This window comes from Colossoma macropomum, unplaced genomic scaffold (assembly GCF_904425465.1).
Source record: "Colossoma macropomum unplaced genomic scaffold, Colossoma_macropomum, whole genome shotgun sequence".
In the NCBI taxonomy this organism is placed as follows: domain Eukaryota; kingdom Metazoa; phylum Chordata; class Actinopteri; order Characiformes; family Serrasalmidae; genus Colossoma; species Colossoma macropomum.
In genome coordinates this window covers 21503334-21521935 of record NW_023494793.1, presented here as the reverse complement: position 1 = coordinate 21521935, position 18602 = coordinate 21503334, and the positions used below count along the sequence as shown (strand labels likewise).

At 40.8% G+C, this 18602-nt stretch overlaps 2 protein-coding genes across 4 annotated transcripts; both read left to right on the top strand.

Moving 5' to 3' along the window:
- The first annotated feature begins 1774 nt into the window (after positions 1 to 1774).
- On the top strand, positions 1775 to 9664 carry lzts3b (leucine zipper, putative tumor suppressor family member 3b). Its single transcript, XM_036578025.1, has 5 exons — positions 1775 to 2354; positions 3686 to 4237; positions 5928 to 6248; positions 6454 to 6684; positions 8582 to 9664. The coding sequence occupies exons 1-5, from the start codon at positions 1863 to 1865 to the stop codon at positions 9233 to 9235; spliced, it is 2250 nt and encodes a 749-aa protein (XP_036433918.1). The 5' UTR covers positions 1775 to 1862; the 3' UTR covers positions 9236 to 9664.
- A 2169-nt stretch (positions 9665 to 11833) lies between these two features.
- Positions 11834 to 17016, top strand: ubox5 (U-box domain containing 5). 3 transcript variants are annotated; one of them, XR_005007644.1, is made up of 5 exons: positions 11834 to 11879; positions 12558 to 12629; positions 13949 to 15286; positions 15382 to 15504; positions 16763 to 17016. XR_005007644.1 is itself a non-coding variant. In XM_036578794.1 (5 exons), the coding sequence occupies exons 2-5, from the start codon at positions 12576 to 12578 to the stop codon at positions 16963 to 16965; spliced, it is 1722 nt and encodes a 573-aa protein (XP_036434687.1). In that variant the 5' UTR covers positions 11834 to 11879; positions 12558 to 12575; the 3' UTR covers positions 16966 to 17016. The 3 variants fall into 3 exon arrangements, 1 of the variants encoding a protein (XP_036434687.1); XM_036578794.1 differs by having other exon boundaries at positions 13949 to 15290; XR_005007645.1 differs by having other exon boundaries at positions 11865 to 11978.
- The last annotated feature ends 1586 nt before the right edge of the window (positions 17017 to 18602 follow it).

The following is an 18602-nucleotide window of genomic DNA, read 5'->3' as shown; positions in this document are numbered from 1 at the left end:
CTGGTATTAGTGCTCCACTGTAATCATGGAAGTGGAGATTAGAGGGGGATGTGTTACTGTGTCTGTTACTCTTTTCTGCGTTAGTCAGGTACATGGAGTCTGATGTTTATTGTTCAAGTCTGGGTGACCTTAATAGCACAGTGTATTCGCATATTATAGAAAGAAACAGCACATTACAGAAGAAACTCCCCCACTACACACTACACTGGTTTATGTGTGTGCGTGAGAGTTTTCAGCTGAGAGAAGAGATGAGGTAATGCCAAGGCAAGTGGTGGAGTAAGAGCCCCCTGCAGGACAGCTGTGTGCATCACATTGTAAAACATGACAGCCTGTTCCTCACGTCCTCATCAGTGGCATTTTAGTAATACTAGAACATGTGCAGTACTTTGCAAAAGTCAGAGACCACCCTCCATTTACGTAACTTCCAGTTAAAACAGCAATGAAGTACAAATGATACATTTTCCGGAGGTATTTTTGAAGAGATAATCAAAAGAAAGTCAAATGAAAATAGCTAATCAATATATTATTCAAAGACACAGAAAAAATGGGACTCTTGACAACTGTGTAAGACCTGGTAGACCACCAAAATGGTAACCATGGGATAAACACTACTGAAAGCTTTCATCTTTGAGAAATAGGAGAAAATCACTCTTGCTTGAGATCTGAAAAATCCAGATCTCAAGCAAGAGTGGGGCAGCCCTAACTCTAAAGAGGACTACGGGGAGGACAAGGATGTGTAGCTGTCAAGAAGCTGCTACTGAGAAAAAGAAAATAGAAATGGAAGAAAATTTGCTAATCAAACAAAACAGCTGCTGGTGTTCTCAGAACAATGGACTGACCACCCCAGAGTCCAGACCTCAGCTTTACTGAATGTGTTTGGGATTATGTGGACTGTGAGAAACAGAAAATGCAACCAACATCTAAGACTGAACTTTGGAGATGTGTGTGCAGATTTCTTTGAAAACGAAAATCAAGTCTCCTGTAAAGAATAGAGGGGTTCACCGTTACGCAGTGTGGCTCTGTTTGTGTGTATGCGATGGCCAAAAAGTGTCATTAGAGCCACTGGCTCTTTCTTTGAAAAACTGAAAGTGTGTCTTTTGAACTGACCACTTATAGGTCTGTATAGGTGTACAGTTACAGACTGTAGCCCCTCTTTTGTCAGGCACAATTTGTCAGCCTCCCTGGAAAACCACTGCCCTGCAAGTTGTAGTGTTTTCTCTGCTATAACACACTCTGTCCACCTCAGGAAGGTCTTGTCAGTTAGTTTATTATTTGCATCAGGTTTGTGGGCAGCATTCAGGAAAACCCTAAAATGAGCGTAGTGGTACTCCAGGACCTTAATAGAGAACTACTCTCCTATTCATTATTGGTCAGTTTCTGACCACAGGTCTACTGTTAATCAGATGTTATTTGAATGACAGATCATTCTCAACGCATCAGTGACGCTGAAATGGTACAGTCATGTTTTTAAACATGTCTATGTCACCACTAGATTGACAATCCTCTACCCAAAAAAATATACAGCAAAGGGTGGCTCTGTGGTCAGGAACTCACTGCGGAGGAAAGGGTGGAAGACGACTAGCATATTGTTCTTGGAAACAGATTGGCTACAGACTCTAATCGTGCAGCTGAATCTAAAAGACAGGTGTGGCCATATATACATCTATATGATGTACATCTGTCAGATTGGCCATGTGAGCAGTATGGTATTTTAGAATTTTAGACCATATTCATTTATTTAATCTCTTCTCTGTCCCTCTCTCTAGTGTAAGAGCCCACTAGCTGGTGGTACCACCCTGGCTCCAATGGCCCACACAAAGGTTTGTGGTGCTGAGTGAGAGGCCAGGCTTGGGCTTCTCACCATGGGCAGCGTAGGCAGCGGGGTGGCTGGTGAGCAGGAGTTTGCCATGAAAAGCGTGGGCACACGAACCACCCTCCCCCGCGGCCCGCCGCTGTCACGCCGAGGCCCCTCAGAGCGCAGCTTCAGCGCTGAACGTCTGCCCCCACCGCCCTCTGCCTCTGAGGGCACAGGCTCCAGCGATGAGAGAGGGGGCAGCAGCATTGCCACGGACCGTCCCCAGCTCACTGGCTGCGAGTCCACCACCACGTCCTCCAACCTGGAGAGGGTGCCCTCTGTCGGCGAGCGGCTGGAGGCCAGCGGGGGAGCAGGCCGCAGGGAAGTTCCCAGGGCTGCGGGGGGTATGGGCATGGACACCTGTGGGAATGTGGTGGGGCACACTGGAGAGAAGAACAGTGACGGCATGGCCCCCATGAAGATGAGAGAGGGGAATGCTGCAAAGACCGATGGCCGCACGCCACCCAAGATTCTGCCCATGTCTGGGAAACTTGAACAGGTGCGTGTGAGCTGAGTGACTTCATCTTTACACAAATAGGTCTACAAAAACTGTAGCACATAGTAAAGCAGGTAATGCAAATAGGGCTGTAACTAATCATTATTTATGTAATTGCTTAATCTAATGACAATTATTATTAGTGTCACTACTAGATTGATAGTTGATGAAAGTTACTTATTTGAATAAACTACTAATCAAACGATTATGACTTCTGCTGTTTCTTCTCACTTTGCTCTTGTCAAAGTAACAGCATCAATGAAAGTTCTATCTGTGCAACCAGCAGTTTCTTCTTTTTCAGTGTAAAGGAACAACAGAATTCATTCCATTGTAGCATAACAACAAACTCTCCAAATAATTGCCTGTATCACATGAACATTACATAGCTTTTGTTTTCAAGTAAACAATGCATTGATGCAATCATTTTCCATCATCAACATCGTTAATGACTGAACAACTCTGTTATCAACTAATCATTGTTTATTAGTTTGACCTGTTTTCCTACTGCAGGGTCATACTTTATCAGAGCTAGTTGAAGGTGCAGTTGTTAATATTTTTTTTAATTTTACAAATAATTTGGACATATATGTTGATAGAACATATATGTAGAAAATATAAAAATATTTGTTATAATATAATCATTATCTGTATTATCAATATTTCAGCTGTGAACAGTGTCATGTGGCATTAAATACTTCTATTAATGTGTTTAATGATTGTATGTTTCATGTATTTAAAAGAAATAACTGTTAGCAAATTAACACTGGATGTTATCCTTTAAATGTGAGCTTTAGGTATATAGAATTTCTGAGTCACCTGACAATGTCAGCTCAGCATAATGCTAGCTAGGTAAGTTGCTATTTAGCTAATTACATAGGGCAGCATGTTGGTGCTGTGGTTAGCCATTTCAATTCTCGGAAATAGGGTTGCAGATTCAGGCATCATCTGGTTGGAATGCTGTCACAAGCTTGGTGTAATAGTAGTGCTGGGCAAAGATAGGAGGGGAGGTCAAGGAACAAACAAATGGTTCCACCGTTAATATAGTAAACGTAATCGCTAGAGCTCCAGTATTACCTCTAACTTTACCTTCAACTCTTCTCTCTGGGATATTCAGTAACCAAACCACTGGACAAATAGAAGCATATGTCTTTAAATACTTTAAATAGCATTCCATAAAATAAAAAAAAACAATTGTGCAAATAAGCTGGAAAATGGACGGTGCATTCATAATGTTCTGTTTTCATACAAATAATATGAAGTGCTTTAATGTTCATGTGAGTTAATGTACCATTTGTATATCGATCTGTAACATTTCCTCTTACGCTGACTCTCAGAACAATTCTGGATTGGTGCGGCCGTCTGCCTTCAAACCCGTAGTGCCAAAGAGCTTCCACTCCATGCAGAACCTGGTTGGACATGCTGGAGGTGGAGGTGGGGCTGGGGGCCGGTCTGCTGGAAGTGCTGGAGCCTCAGACGCCCCCCAGTCGCTTACAGAGCAGGAGAGTCCAGAAAGGGAGCGGGCAGGAGGGAACGGAGGGCAAAGTGGGATGTCCGACTCAGGGAGGAACTCACTCACCTCCCTGCCCACCTATACAGGCCCTGGCTCAGCTTATGGTCCTCCCCCAGCCCTGGCTCCCCTTAGTGCCTCCACCAGCCATATTAACAGACTGGGCACCGCAGCTGCCCCACTGGACAAACTGGACAAGCCCAATTACCAGAACGGTCTGACTGCTTCTGACAGTGGCCGCTCGTCCTCTGGGAAGAGTTCTTTGTCCTATCAGAGACTCTGTCACCTGGGAGACACACCTGCTGCCGTTCGCCCCTCCCCTTCCTCAGATGACATAATACAGGACTTGGAGGATCGACTGTGGGAGAAAGAGCAAGAGGTTAGTGTCAGAGGATTGACCTGAGGTAGCCTTCAGGGGGACTATACACTTAAAAATAAAGGTTCCTAAATGGTTTAAATGCTGTAAAACCTCTATATGAAGGTTCCTTAAACATAAAAAAAGTTTAAAAGGAAGTAGTTTTGGAGAATGATCCAATAAAAGATTATTTTACTGAACTAAAAATGTCTCTTCTACAGCTTCGCTACAGCCAGACATTTTCAGAGGGGGAGGCCAGTTGGAATATGAAAGGGAATGCAAATATAACATGCCAGCTGTATTACAGGAATTCTCCCCTTTCAATATAAATTTCCAATTAGCTTGTTGGTAAAGCATAACCAGGAAGTAGGCCTGTCAAATGCTTACTTGGATACAAGCGCAGATTTAGGGTACTGCTGTCTTTCCCAGAGAGCAGACTAATGTTAAACCGCAGAATTATTCGCACTTTGTGTTCTTACCTAATAACACAAAGTTCTGTTCTTACCTAAAAACAAATCCCAAATAGGAAAATATTGGTGAATATCAGAATCTTCTGATCTTTTTTAGAAGAAATTTCTTCTTAAGAATGGTTGGTGAATGAGGCCCAATGTCTTTATATCAAGGACATTATCAGAAGGAAAGGCATATTAATGGCTGACACTAACCCTTTTTGTGGAAACCTTTTCATGCATAATAGCCAGAATAACCTGAAAATATTTTTCTCATGTTTAAACCAGTAGCACTTCTCTACACCAAGATTACAAAGTTCACAAAAAAATATTAACACAAACTTTAAATGGAATCAAATAGAAAACATAAACTTTAGAAAAAAATATCAGATGTCACTGTAAAACAGTTATTTTTTTCTGTTGTGTTGTAGTTTCTATAAAACAACTGAAAAATGTCTGTTTTATAATGACATCTGATATTTTTTCAAAATGAACTAGAAATTTCAAATACTTTTTAGCTTGGCTATTGGTTTTGTGTTTATATGGCTCTCCCCATTCAAATAGACAAATACCTGGTCTTGAATGACTGGAAACACCTGCCGTGATATTGTTGCCATGATGGGCACAGAGTAGACAGTCTTGCTGAGGACTGCTGGTCCTTTCTGAAACCCAGATGGCATGATTAATCTATAAAACAGTATAATTTGGATGTTTTCAATGGCACTACATGTTCCAAGAAGTTTTTCTTTCCAAACACTTGTTTTGAGCCTGAGCTAACTTAAAAATGTGTCATAACACAGTATCACATAAATGAAACAGCTTCTGCATTAAGTTACTTTAGATTCAAAACAAATGAATAAATCCTGTGTATTTCGATTTGCTACCTGCGCAGGGGTTGGTGTATTGTGTGTAGAGAATACCTCCATTCAGCACTGGATTTGTAGTGCATGCTGAAAGATCAATATGAACCAAAAAGGCAACAAATTAGAGAGAAAAGGTAATAGTTTATGAGAAAAATGAAAATCTCAGATGTAACTAGAGAGCTGTATTTGACAGAATGAGAGGTGCAATTATTGGTTGAAATTCACTTAAGGAGAAAAAAAGAGTATTCTCAGAAATAGATAGTCCTCTGAAATCTGTGTACTTGAGTAATTCCTTTTCATTTCCACACAACACATTCCATTACTACATAACCCCATTACTTAATTACATAATCCTGATAGTGGGATACTGTTATGTAAACCATCCACACGTTTTCCTCCAAGGTCCTCCACATGCGCCGTAACCTGGACCAGAGTGAGGCGGCCATCGTGCAGGTGTTTGAGGAGAAGCAGCGGGTGTGGGAGCGCGAGATGGAGGAGCTGAGGCAGAACTACGCTGGGCGACTGCAGCAGGTGACTCGGAGGGCGCAGCGCTCCCAGCAAGCCCTGCAGGCCCAGATCACCCGGCTGCAGCAGGACAAGAGCCGACTCCAGGAGGAAATCAGTGCCCTGCTGGCCCAAAGAGAGGAGCTGGAGAGAAAGTGCCTGGACTACCGCAAGGAGCAGGCTGACATCCTGCCCCGACTGGAAGAAACTAAGTGGGAGGTGAGCGGCCATGTTATAGTGGTGTTTTTGAATAACGCTTTCAACTTGTAAAGTCTGGCCATTGTCATATCACTAAATCAAAGTCAAGTCAAAGTGTATTTATATAATGATTTACATATATTCAGATTTGTGGTATATACAATGGCATACATACTCCGTACGTACACATATCAGACTGTGATCTGTGCTCTTTTGTGTTGGGCAGGTTTGTCAGAAGGTGGGAGAGATCTCGCTGCTAAAGCAGCAGCTAAGGGACAGTCAGAACGAGGTGACCCAGCGAGCAGGGGAGATGGTGGCCCTGAGGGGCCAACTCAAAGAGCTCAACGCCCAACTGAAGGAGAGGGAGGAGGCCATGCTCGGCCTAAAGGACTCCTACAACAACAAGAGCCGTGAGCTGGAGAGGTGTGAGGGAGAGCTTAAAAAGACACTGGCAGAGGTACATTCATATTTATAAACACACACAGACATAGAGAAAACATTACATTACACTATATGTCCAAACGTTTCCAACATTTGTTTTGAAATCAAGGGTTTTAACACTGTGAGGATTGGTTTCCCTACTTTGCTGCAGTAACAGCTTCTGTTCTTTTGGGATGGCTTTACACTAGATGTTGAAAAATTGCTATGGGAATTTGATTGCATTCAGCCACAGGAGCATTTGCGAGGTCAGGTACTGATACTGGATGATTAGTTCTGGATCACAAAACCACTCCAACTCATCCTGAAGGTACCTGATTGTACTCCATCACTCTAAAGAATGCAGTTCCACTGCTCCACAGCCCAACGCTGGGGGGCTTTATGTCCCTCTAGCTGACACTTGGCTTTGCGCATGGTGACCTTAGGCTCATGTGCATATGCTCCAGAGCATCACATATTATTGACAATGCCTTTCAGTTGAGATTACACAAGCTGTGTGTGCTCAATTGAATGCCTGTGTCAATGGATGCACCTTAAAGTAACCGAATTGACTAATTAGAAGGAGTGTCTGGATACTTTTGGACATATATTTCCAGCATAAACAATTATACATGTTCTCCACATTGCACAGGAGAGAAGTGTAAAAAGTGGTAAATGTAAGATTTATTAAGACATCACGTTCTGCGATAATCTACATTGACTGCAGATTCACTACAAGAGTTAAAAATACATGCCATGTCATCTATATACAAGTGTACAGTGGAGAAATTTATTTTCTTTCAGGGCCTCCGTGTGACATACAAAACAGTACCAGTACCATTTTACATGTTTTTAGCAACCAGAGAGCTGTCATACATGTCATCATCATGAAAACTCTGAAAATATTTCTTGATGAAAAATTCAAATAACCTGTCCAAGCTCTGCTCACAAATGCATTTCATAGCTGCTGTTGTGAGGCTGAACAGGCTTTACAGAATGTCCTAGTGACCCTAAAGAGAATCTGTGGCACACAGCTCAGGTTTGGTATAAACATGTAAATTTGAAGAAAAGTATTACTTTTACTTTTAGAAAACCTTTTAAAAGATTTTAATTTTCTATGCATGTGACAGGACACACTGTTAGGATAGATTGTGTCTAGATTTTTTGTCATGCAGTCAAGGCTTTAGGATTGATAGGCTAAGCAGAAAAGTCACTAAAGTTACTCCAAGTGATTTGCAAAAGGTAGGTATTAACACTTTTTGATAGTGTTACCAATACTTACATATATGTCTTACAAATTGGAAGTAGGCTTGACTTTAGGTGCTGGAACATACATATGGAAAGCCAATCATCAGTCTAGATTTTGGAATAGGCGTGCTTATTGGCTGATTGCAAAACTATTGAAATTTGGTATTGAACGACATGGAATTCTTCAAAAAATATCAGTAGTGTTGACGTGATTTGGTTTGTACCAGAATTTTGATAAAAATATAGTGACAGTAATAATATCTTGCCTCCAGTCATATCAATAAGATAATTGCCCAGTGAGGGACAAAGACAAATAGAGGTAGAAATACTCTAATTTCTAATGAAAAATGATAAGCCCCACAAACTTTCTATGAAGTTAGGAGATGATTCAGATGCTGTAGATGCTTGCCATATCTGTAAGTCATGGTAAGATTACCAAAAACCTACACCTGGTCTGTCCTAACACTGTAACCTCTCACATGCATACAAAATAGATTTTGTAAATTTGAAATTAAGTTCCAGTTAAGTTAGATACATTCCGTGTTCTTTTTTAGTTGAATGTGGTTTGGTTATCATTTTCTAGGGCTTGTCCAACCTCACAACAGTAGCTGTAAAAGAACACATTTGTGGGTGGAGCATGGATTGGCTTATCTGAGCTAATGCCTGTCCCTTGCTCTCTTACCTGGCAGGTGTCAATACTTCGAGACAAGCTGGTGGTGTTTGAGGCCGAGGTCCTGGGACTGAAGCGAGCTCTGGGTGAACTGAGCTACACCAGTGACCACTCTGTGGCCAGTATTGGCAGCAGCCTCAGCGGCAGCAGTAGCCTGCCCTGGGGTGGCCTGCACTCGCCCCGCACCCCCGAGGGCCTGACATCACTTTCCCCCCTTAGCCCTGTAGTGGACACCCTTTTGAGCCTGCAGAGCGACGAAGCCAAGGCACAGCGACAGGAGGCTGGCGAGCTGCGGCAGCAGCTAGAAAGGCTGCAGAACGAGCTGCGGCTGGAGCGGCAGCAGCGCGAGCGCCAGGCTCTCACCTTCGCCCAGGAGCGACACACCTGGCAGGACGAGAAGGAGCGCGTGCTGAAATACCAGGCGCAGCTGCAGCTCAGCTATGTGGAGACGCTGCAAAGGAACCAGGCTTTGGAGGAGCGCGTGGGCCAGCTTGGGTCCAAACTCACCATCACTCCCAATTCTCCACCTCCGGCCAGCCTGCCCATCTCTGTCCCCGTCACCGTTACCCTCACTCCGGCCGCGGACGACTCCAAGTCACCCTCTCTCAACCAGCTGACTCCACCATGGCCTGGGCCCACTCGCCTGGAGAGAATCGAGTCCACTGAGATTTAGCATCGCCGCTGCATATCAACTTGATACAAAGACAATCGACTTTCGTTCAACATACATTGCTGAAAACGGTTTGTTAAAATGAGTATCACTGAGGGGCCCTGAGAACTGAGAAGACTTGTTTAGGGAACAAAAGAACATGCAGTTATAAATCAATGTGCTGGAAAGATGAAGGACTCACTCAAACAGAGTCAAAGTCTTATGTCCTACATACACACATGCACACACATACACTGACATCCTCTAACTATCTAACTCAAGGGATTGAGGTCATCGATGAAACAGAAGGAAAAAAAGAGTGAGCCTTTGAAAAATAGCCAGTGAAGGTCTTTGTATAGGATTCTACAGTACTGTGCAAAAGACAGAGACTACCCTTCAAAAACGAAGTACAAGTTATTAAAAACTAGAAAACAGAAACGTACAAGAAGGTTCAACAGCTAAATATAATTTTTTTCAGCATTTAGTGTGTCTGTTCTTTGCCTTTATTAAGTTTCCATTCTTTGCTGTGTGACTTGCTTGTCAGTTTTTCAAACAAACAGGATAAAAGGATATTTTTCTACACCTCCAAGTTCAGTCTTAGAAGTTGATTGTATTTTCTGTTTCTCACAATCCAAGTAATCCCATGTGATGTCTGGACTCTTGACAGCTACACATTCTTTCAGACCCATAGCATTGAGTGGTCTTCTCATAGTGGAAGGATGGACAGATGTGGATGTTTTTAATTCTGAAGCAAGAGTGGAGCTTGATTTTCTCCTATCTCAAGATCAAAGATGAAAGCTTTAAGTACTGTTTATCTGATGGTGACAGTTTTGGTGGTCTACCAGGTGTTGCACGGTTGTTAAAAATCCCATTTTCTATGTATCTTAATAATTATTTGAACTCTAGTTGTGGGGACTCCTGTTTTTTTCCTTTGGCCTTTCTTTTATGCAATAAGGATTATCTTGAATGTATTCTCCTCAGAAATATCTCCTGAAAATTGAATAACTTAATGGCCATATTGATTGGAAATTCAGTAGTTGGCAGGTGGCCTCTTGTGGACTTTGCACAGTACTGTATACTTAAGATAGAGAAGATTGTTTTTAAGGTATCTGCAATCAGCTTAGAGTGTTCCAATTTGGGAAGAGGCACAGGCGTGTTTCAATGATGTATCAGGGATTCTGGGGAACGTGGTTCTCCATCACTGCACAGAAACTTGCAGTGACTAAAAATTGATCACAAGGGGTCATCAAAGAGTCTTTGGAGGGATCCCACTTGCAAGCAAAAGTACTTGAAAAAAAAAGGTTTTCCTTCTGGTTTTGTTTTGGTTTGGGAAACAGAGAGACATGAAAAAACTAAAAACTGATCTAAACTTGCTTTAATTATTCTGTAACTTGATAAAGACCAGGATAAAGAGAGATGAACATGGTCAAACAGTACACAAAGGGAGCCGAAACAGAAAAGGTCCAGGTGGTGGACATCGCTCTCTTAGAAAGGACAAAGACAGACTTGCTGCTATGTACTCGTGTGCTGTTCTGCTGTGTTATCGGAAGACTGGCTATGGATTTGGGTGTTGATCACTATTTATGTAAACATGTTAATATACCAAGATACTCCGTGTGAATATTTTGAAAAGATGCATCGTTTCAATTATTGTGAACCAATGAAGCAGACAACTCGACGTTGCTTTACTTTATCAAACATGGTACATATAGGCCTACCATTTTCTCTCTTATATGATACAATGCAACAACCATATCCAAATCCACATTCCTTTTGATGTTGTTGTAATTCTGATATTGTTTTTATACTCATTTTTATTATTGTTTGTATTTATGTTAGTGTAATGGCTTGATGAAAAGCGTACCCAAGCAAAAATCAGAAATAAAGACACGATCCAATCAATACTAGCCTCCTGATGCTGAAGTGTTTGATGTTGCAGTAAGAGATTTTCTGTTGTTCACATTAATGTTTTTCTCATGCCTCTGACCAAAACCTGTCAGATGAATGAGGCACATCAGATATTCATGTATGCCAGTTTAGTACAGGAAAAATTCACAAATGATTTGAAGCCCATGTGTCAAAAACAAGGCCACGTCAGGCGCGTCGCACAATCATATTCGGCCCGCGAAATTATCTTACTTTTCTATTGTTATTAGACCGTTTCAACCTGGGCTGCACTACAGTCCCCAGCATGCACTGCAACACAGTGTACGTTCCGACTCTTTTCCCCCAACAACAAACAGCGGCTACACAAAAGAAAAGATGCCTGGTGTTTAGTTCAAGCTAATAGGCTGTTTTTAAAAACCTACTTAAAACAATTTAACAATTAATTTAGATTTATTTTTGTATAAGTATTCAATTCTCATTTTGCTGTTGTAGTTTTGGCGTATTTTGAATAAGCAATGCCCCGTTCGGGTCATGGAAAAATGTTACCTAAAAATAAAATAAAAACCCAGCTGGTCCACGGATTAGTTGAGATTTTTTTATATGGCCAATTTAGTGGGTGAATTTGACACTGCTGATTTAAAGGCAAGTTATAGATGCAGAGATGGTGCGGTCTACCCGACACTAGGTGGCAGCGTTAGCACTGACATCCTGCTCTGATTTAAAGGAGCAGAAAACTGTAGTAGAAGAAAAAGCAAAGGGACTCATAGGAGCTCTTTCCAAGGTCTGTGGTCCTCTTTAATATAAACATGCACAGCAATGTCATACCGTGCAACTTTCAAGAAAGCTGCATATATGCCTGCTCAAGGAAACTCTTGCTCAGGTTAGAGATACGTATGGCATTTTGTCTGCTAACGTTAGCTGCCTGTCGGCTCGGCTAACATACTAGTAAACGCTAACAAACTTAGCAAGCTAACAAACCAGCTGCATTTACACAGGGTGTTATTGAATGTTAGGCTTACGTGGTATCTGTAGTGTGTTAATGATACTGTGTCTTTATGCCAGTTGTCCAAAAAATATTCTATACTGTACGTTAACGTAACTTAGTTGGCTTTCGACTAACGGTGTTTCCAGAAAGGTGGAGAGAGAGAACTTTAGAGAGTAAATTTTAGTGAATTCAGTTTCTGTTTTACAATATTTGGACTCATTACTTTTATTAACCATACTAAAGACGCTAAGAAGTACCATCTGTTACAAGAAATACAAAAAGTACTAGTTCATCAGATTTGAGGAGGTGATGTTATCCTCTGTTTGAATTTTAGACTGTTTAGCAGAAGTATGCTTTTCTTTGCAGCATTTGTAGTATTATTTTGTGATGAAATTTGAGTAAAAAAAAAAATCAGTGCTTTCGTTTTACATAGCCTAACTGGCACTTAACACTTTCACTGTTTAAAAATTTCAGCCCCTGTGGGAGGTGACCATGGTTGTCAACCTTTGCCTGCCACATTTTCAAACCACTGCTCACTGCAACAAGGTACATTTAGCACAACACTTCTTGGACTTGCTTAGTTCTGTTTCACAAGACCTCTGTTGTATTGTAAGCTATGTGCATCCAGTTTCCAGCTTCATAACCACTAGTCAGAGAATACCTGGTTTCTGGTCACTTTAGCCTTTAATGCTTGGTCGTAGGTATCAACATAGGTAGATTTGCATAAGTATTAACCTCTAGTTATCTTTATTTTGACAGTTTTCAAACTGTCCACGTTCACTGATACCCTTGTATAACAGTTTTGATAAGGGTATTTTATCTAGCTAAAACTATTACTAAAACAAAAACAGTACAAAGTGTGTTCAGTAACTGAAAAAATGCTTTCAAAAAGATGCAAATTAAATCAAAACTATAATGTCCATTGCAAAACTAACTTAAAAAAGAATTACTTTTCAGTGTGAGAAGGAAAGTTAAGAAGTGGACCCCTTCTGTGTTTGGCTGTCTTTTGAGGAAAACTGGAGTACAGCAGAGCTCAGTCTACTGTGCTAATTTTATTCTAACCTTATCAAAGGATAGAATTTGTATTATTACTCACTAATATAGCATTTGTCATAATACTAACAGTAATGCTAAAACTGAAACAAAAAACTAAACTAGAACTATGACTTTTTGGAAACTAAAAACAAAACTAAAACTACTAATGCACACTTAAGACTAACTGAAACTAAATTGAAATCAAAAACCCCCCAAAAAAGTCAATAAAACAACAGCAGCCATTTATCCTGTTTTATCTTTTTCCTGTGATATTTTCCTCTGGTAATCATAGTAATTGCTTGTTACAGAATCAGGAATATATGTTCACTTAATTTGAAAAAAAAAAGTTAGGCTGCATTCTGCAATGAACAGACTGAACAAATATTTATCCCTCTAACGACCCTCAATGTTTTTTTCCCCAGTTTTGGTAAGTGATGTTCTGATGACTTGTTTCTCATGTGTAGCAACATGTTTTCCTATTTTGTCTTTGTGTAGTGTACTCACAACCACGTCATTTAAAAGAACTATGGTCTGTTACCATTTATCTGTGTTGTTAGTTTCTTTGCTAAGCCACATTTACGACACTTCTAACAAATATCAAGTGTGCTCACTGAATTAAGATTCTAGGCCATCTAGACCAGCTGAGGTCACGTTTTACTTTTTGTTCACTGTGTAGGAGCGAGATAGGGACAGAATGTGGGCGATGTGCCTTTGCTGACCTTGTGATGTTCTTTACCCTACGTCTGAGTTGTGTGCTGTGCGTATTTGATATTGTCAGTGTGTCGGAGGTCTTCAGGCGTCATTTTTGCTTCTTTTTGTTCTCCTCACAGCTGTGCGCAGATGGTTACGATGTTTCCAATCTTCTGTCTGGCGATCCAGCAGCTCGTCGGAGAGGTTTTAAACTGGAGTACTTCCTGCGTCCTCCACTACACGTTACCTTGCACTTCCAGACGAGGGTCGAGTTGTGTCGTGTGGATATTGAACTTTGGCCTTGTGGTATGGACCAAGGCAGCATCACTAGGAGGCTTGAAATCTTTACTTGCTCTGATCTTGTCTCCAAGATCTCAGAATGTGCCCAAGAGACCGGACAGTTCAAGCTTGTGGGACGTTGTGATTTGAGAGAGGAAGTGCTTGTGTGTTTTAAACATTCCAATTTCAGACATCGAGCTCCCTTTCTTGAGCCCCCACCTGAGCCTTCAGCCCAGGTAAAGCAGCATGAGCTCTGGAGCCGGGGCCTGCAGTCTCTTAGATCAGTAGCCCAGCTTCGTGTCTCTTTACCTTACGGTGGGGCTGCCTCTGCACTGGGAATTAAGTCTTTAGCAGTGTGGGGCATCCCTGCTCATTGTTGTCCTCCTTTAGAGCTGGAGAAGTTTCAGGAAGCCCATTTTCAGAGCTTGAAACCAAAGCCTCCTTCTTTTTCACTGGTCTCACCTGTTACTACATCTCCCAGCCTTCCTAGGCCAAACCCTTCATCCTCAAAAACCCCTATTCCAGAAGAGTTCCTGGACCCTTTAACCCAGGAGCTCATGGTTCTGCCAATGATCTTGCCCAGTGGCATGGTTGTGGACAGTAGCACCTTAGAGGAGTACCAGAAACAGGAAGCCGCTTGGGGGCGTTTGCCAAATGACCCCTTCACTGGTGTTCCTTTTACGCAAGACTCAAAACCGCTTCCTAACCCACTTCTTAAAAGCCGCATTGATAGTCTAATGCTGCAGACTGGATGCACACGAGTCGGGAGCAGAAACGGTCTACTGAACAAACCTCAACCTTCCAAACTCACAAGCCTATCCTGTACTAAAAGACCTTCTGGCTCAGCAGACTTGGTTAGTGTTCAGAGCTCACTAGCTGGACCTAATGAGACGGATATCCAGCAGGTTCAATCAGCCGGTTTTGACATCACAGAAGAACTACAGAAAGACACCATCAGTAGCAATAAAAGCCATAGTAAAGTAACTGAATCTAGGGTTCAATCTGAAAGTTGTGTAGAAAGACAAACGTTTATAGTGAAGTCTGTTACTGAATCCTACAGTATTGGAACAGAGAACTTGAGGCATTGTACTAAAAGGAAATATCAGTCAGACCTTTCAGCTAATACAGACTGGACATCTACTTATTCATCTCCTTTGTCCAAATGCCCAAAACAGATGCAAGCCTCATCCTCCCCACAGGTTAGTACAGCACACAGACTTGTTAGTTCTCATCTATCATATTTTCTGCTGTCTGCCTTGTTCCACAGGTCTAATGTACTTACTGTTTGTTTTAGACTCTAGCCAGTCCTCTCATGAGCAACGCCTGTCAGACAGTTTAGACCAAGCACTGAATTCTGCTCTGCATGGTTTACCAAGATATACCTCACAAAGCAAGCCAGAGCCAGAGACCACACCAGGTAGGACAAAAAGATGCATTTACATTAATTTACCCAGTGCAAAAATAGGGACAAAACCCTTAATAAATCCACCTAAAAATCCTACTTAACATTTTTTTTTAATTGATTTTTCCGTTTTACCATTATATTTTATATGGTTGTTTTCCAGGACTACGTTGTCCTTTAAATGGAGACTCTCTATCGAGAATGCTGTGTAAAAGATCTCTCTTTGACATAATTAAACATATGAGTACATAAATTTTATGTTTGTTTATTTTATATTTTAGTTTTATATGAGTACATAAATAACTAAGTAAATAAATAACTGAAAAGATAAAAAGTGTGGAGTTGGCCTTAAATGGGCCTCCATACATTTTAAGCCTGCTTGTGTTCCTAATAAGCCCACTCATTATTGTGTTTTCATAAAAATGATTACTTTTAATCTTTCGTAAGCTGTGAGGTGTTGCCATGCTAAATTATAGGCAGTTATGGTTAAGAAGTGAAATAAAAATGTTTAACAACATGCAACCTGTTTTTATTTACATTTTGTACAGTGTCCCAACTTTTATAACTTTTAAAACGGGGTTGTATATAGTGAATCAAGTTTCATATTCTGTCATGTTCAGATTTGACATTGTGAGTAGCAAACCCTAGTGTAGATCTTCTCTGTAATTCCTGTTCAGTCCTTTTCCTTTTCGCTTTCCCAAGTTTTTTATAGCCCTTGGGCTTCCATTCAAAATCTATGACAAATGGTTTATTGGGATCTGCAGTGTCCAGTAAGAATTTAAACATTTTCTGTAGTTCTGCACCAAATAATGAAAAAATTAGCTTTTTTCCCCAAAGAAAAAAAATAGCAAGTTTGTAAGTTTAGATTAGATAATCTATCTATCTATCTATCTATCTATCTATCTAAGAACATTAGTAAATAAATAAAATAAGTTTGTATGTGATTATTCATTAAATTTAGAACTGCAATGCTGAATTTTCAAATGGCTGTGATGATTTTTTTGTTAGTGTTTCTTATGAAGTAATAGCTCAAACTGTCCAGGCTACTGTTGGCCATACTACCGGATGCTTCTGAAAAGTGTTTTTAAAGCAATAATTTGGTGGTGACTTTGCCGTGTTGAGAAAGTCTTTATCCATAATTTGAGATATAGTTGATATTTTTGTGGAAAACAGTCTAAGCATATAGCAAACCAAACTGCTTGTTTGATAAATGAACTCTACTCTTTGCATACTAATCTTTCTGTTTTTGTTTGTGACCCTGATTCTGCTTTAGGACAGAGCCAGTGCGGGTCATGCTTTTGTTCTTTGACTGTTTACTCCACAAGCCAACCTGCTTACGCTTTGCCCTGCAGTCACCTGCTGTGTCGATCATGCCTGCAGCGTGAGCACCCTCCCAGCTCACAGAGACTGTCCATCACATGCCCCACATGTAAAGCATCTGCCTCACCCAGCACAATCACACGAGTACATCATTAAACATATCTCAGTGCTGCCTTTGAATGGAAATAAAATTGTGGTGAGGATGAAGTATATTTTCATTTTTTTCCACTTTTTTTTTATTTGTTGAAGAAGCATCAGTAAACAGGAGGTAAGTGAAGTAGAATAGATACTGAGCAAAAAAAAGGGCTGCCTCACAATCACTCATAATGTTTTCCAGTTGTTTGTTTAGGAAAAATCCCTATACACTCCAGCATTATATTTTAGATTCAGGCTCACTGAACATGTTCCATTTGTACAAGCACATTCAGCCATCTAAAACTTATGTTTTGGGATTTCCAACTTAGAAGCATTATCTGTTTGGCTGCAAGCATGCCCACCAGCAGAGGCTGTTGTTTGATGTAGGGAAGTGTAGTTGGTATGTCCAAACGTGGGTAGATATGGTTATAAACTTCAAAATCATATGGCTAGACATTTTTCTGCAACACATTTGAGATCCATTCAAATATGTTAGACCAAAAAGCATGAAGCACAGGGCTGATCAAAAATAGATGTGATGATCAGTCAGCTCTACAGCACCAGTGACATTGCCATATAGATGACCTTACTTGATGTTGGTGTAAAAAATCTGATCTGTTCTCAGATCTCATCAGACGTCACATCATTCAGCTCGCTGGCCGAAGCTTCTTTCAATATACTTTTCACACATGGCAAGAAAGCAAGTCAAAGCAAGAGATCAACAGTCTAGAATCAGGATGTGAAAGACAGACGGAATTTAGTTTGAGTTGGCAAAAACCAACTGAACAAAAAGAGGCAAATCTTATCTATGTAGTTATCAGCAGTACTTTACCTGAGAGCATGTAGAGAGCACTCAAAGATCAATCATTGATGGTACAAATAAATTGTGAGTGTAGGAGTGATCATTGCCAAACAGCTTTAGGGAAGATTCTTTGGAAAAAAAAGTTATTGACATAACTTCTCATTTCAACCACAGTGAGGAGGCAGCAGGTAGTGCCTCACCAGGAATGGCCCGTCGCCAGCCAGTGAGTGCCAAGGTGCTTTGCGGGTGAGCTTTTCATCTCCCAAACAAGACATAATGGCATCTAGCAGCTTGGAAAATGCTGCAGGCAGGTAAAGGGAGTGGTTTTGGGAAACAGTCTCAAAAGACTGATTGACGAATTCAGACATGGGCAAATTAAGTACCTTCTGGCACTCGTATAATGGCAGTGATGTCAATCGGTTTAAAGAAATGATTGTAATTTCTTAGAATCTTTAGATCAGGGCTTGTAAAGTGATCAAGTAACTTGAATGGCAAAGAGGTTAAAATGCTGCAGATTGTCTATGAGGGGCATGACTTGACATGCAGTTGAATGAGTACACTGAAAAGTTGCTAACTTGACTAATGTAGTTCTGTATATTAGGTTAGAAATCCTTTTAAATACAAATATGTCCAAATGCGATGCCACAGAAGAGCAGCATTTGGTTCCCTAAAGTACCTTTCAGTGGAATAACATTTGTAAATGAGATGTACATGTGAAGACCCTCTCAAAGTTTAAAGAACGTTCACATAATGTAAAGTCAGTTCTTTGCATAAGGGGAACAAGTCTCTTATAGAAGGTATTGTGGAAATTGCAGGGAAGTCTATCATGACATGCAGCTGTGCAAGATGGAAAAGC

What these genes read in the sequence shown, in the direction of transcription:
- lzts3b (XM_036578025.1), top strand. Translation starts at nt 1,863, where the DNA reads ATGGGCAGCGTAGGCAGCGGGGTGGCTGGTGAGCAGGAGTTTGCCATG. An exon ending in TGTCTGGGAAACTTGAACAG is followed by an intron (nt 2,355 to 3,685) that starts GTGCGTGTGAGC and finishes GCTGACTCTCAG; the next exon opens with AACAATTCTGGATTGGTGCG. An exon ending in TGTGGGAGAAAGAGCAAGAG is followed by an intron (nt 4,238 to 5,927) that starts GTTAGTGTCAGA and finishes TTTTCCTCCAAG; the next exon opens with GTCCTCCACATGCGCCGTAA.
- ubox5 (XM_036578794.1), top strand. Translation starts at nt 12,576, where the DNA reads ATGGTTGTCAACCTTTGCCTGCCACATTTTCAAACCACTGCTCACTGC. An exon ending in CCACTGCTCACTGCAACAAG is followed by an intron (nt 12,630 to 13,948) that starts GTACATTTAGCA and finishes TTCTCCTCACAG; the next exon opens with CTGTGCGCAGATGGTTACGA. An exon ending in CTCATCCTCCCCACAGGTTA is followed by an intron (nt 15,291 to 15,381) that starts GTACAGCACACA and finishes TGTTTGTTTTAG; the next exon opens with ACTCTAGCCAGTCCTCTCAT.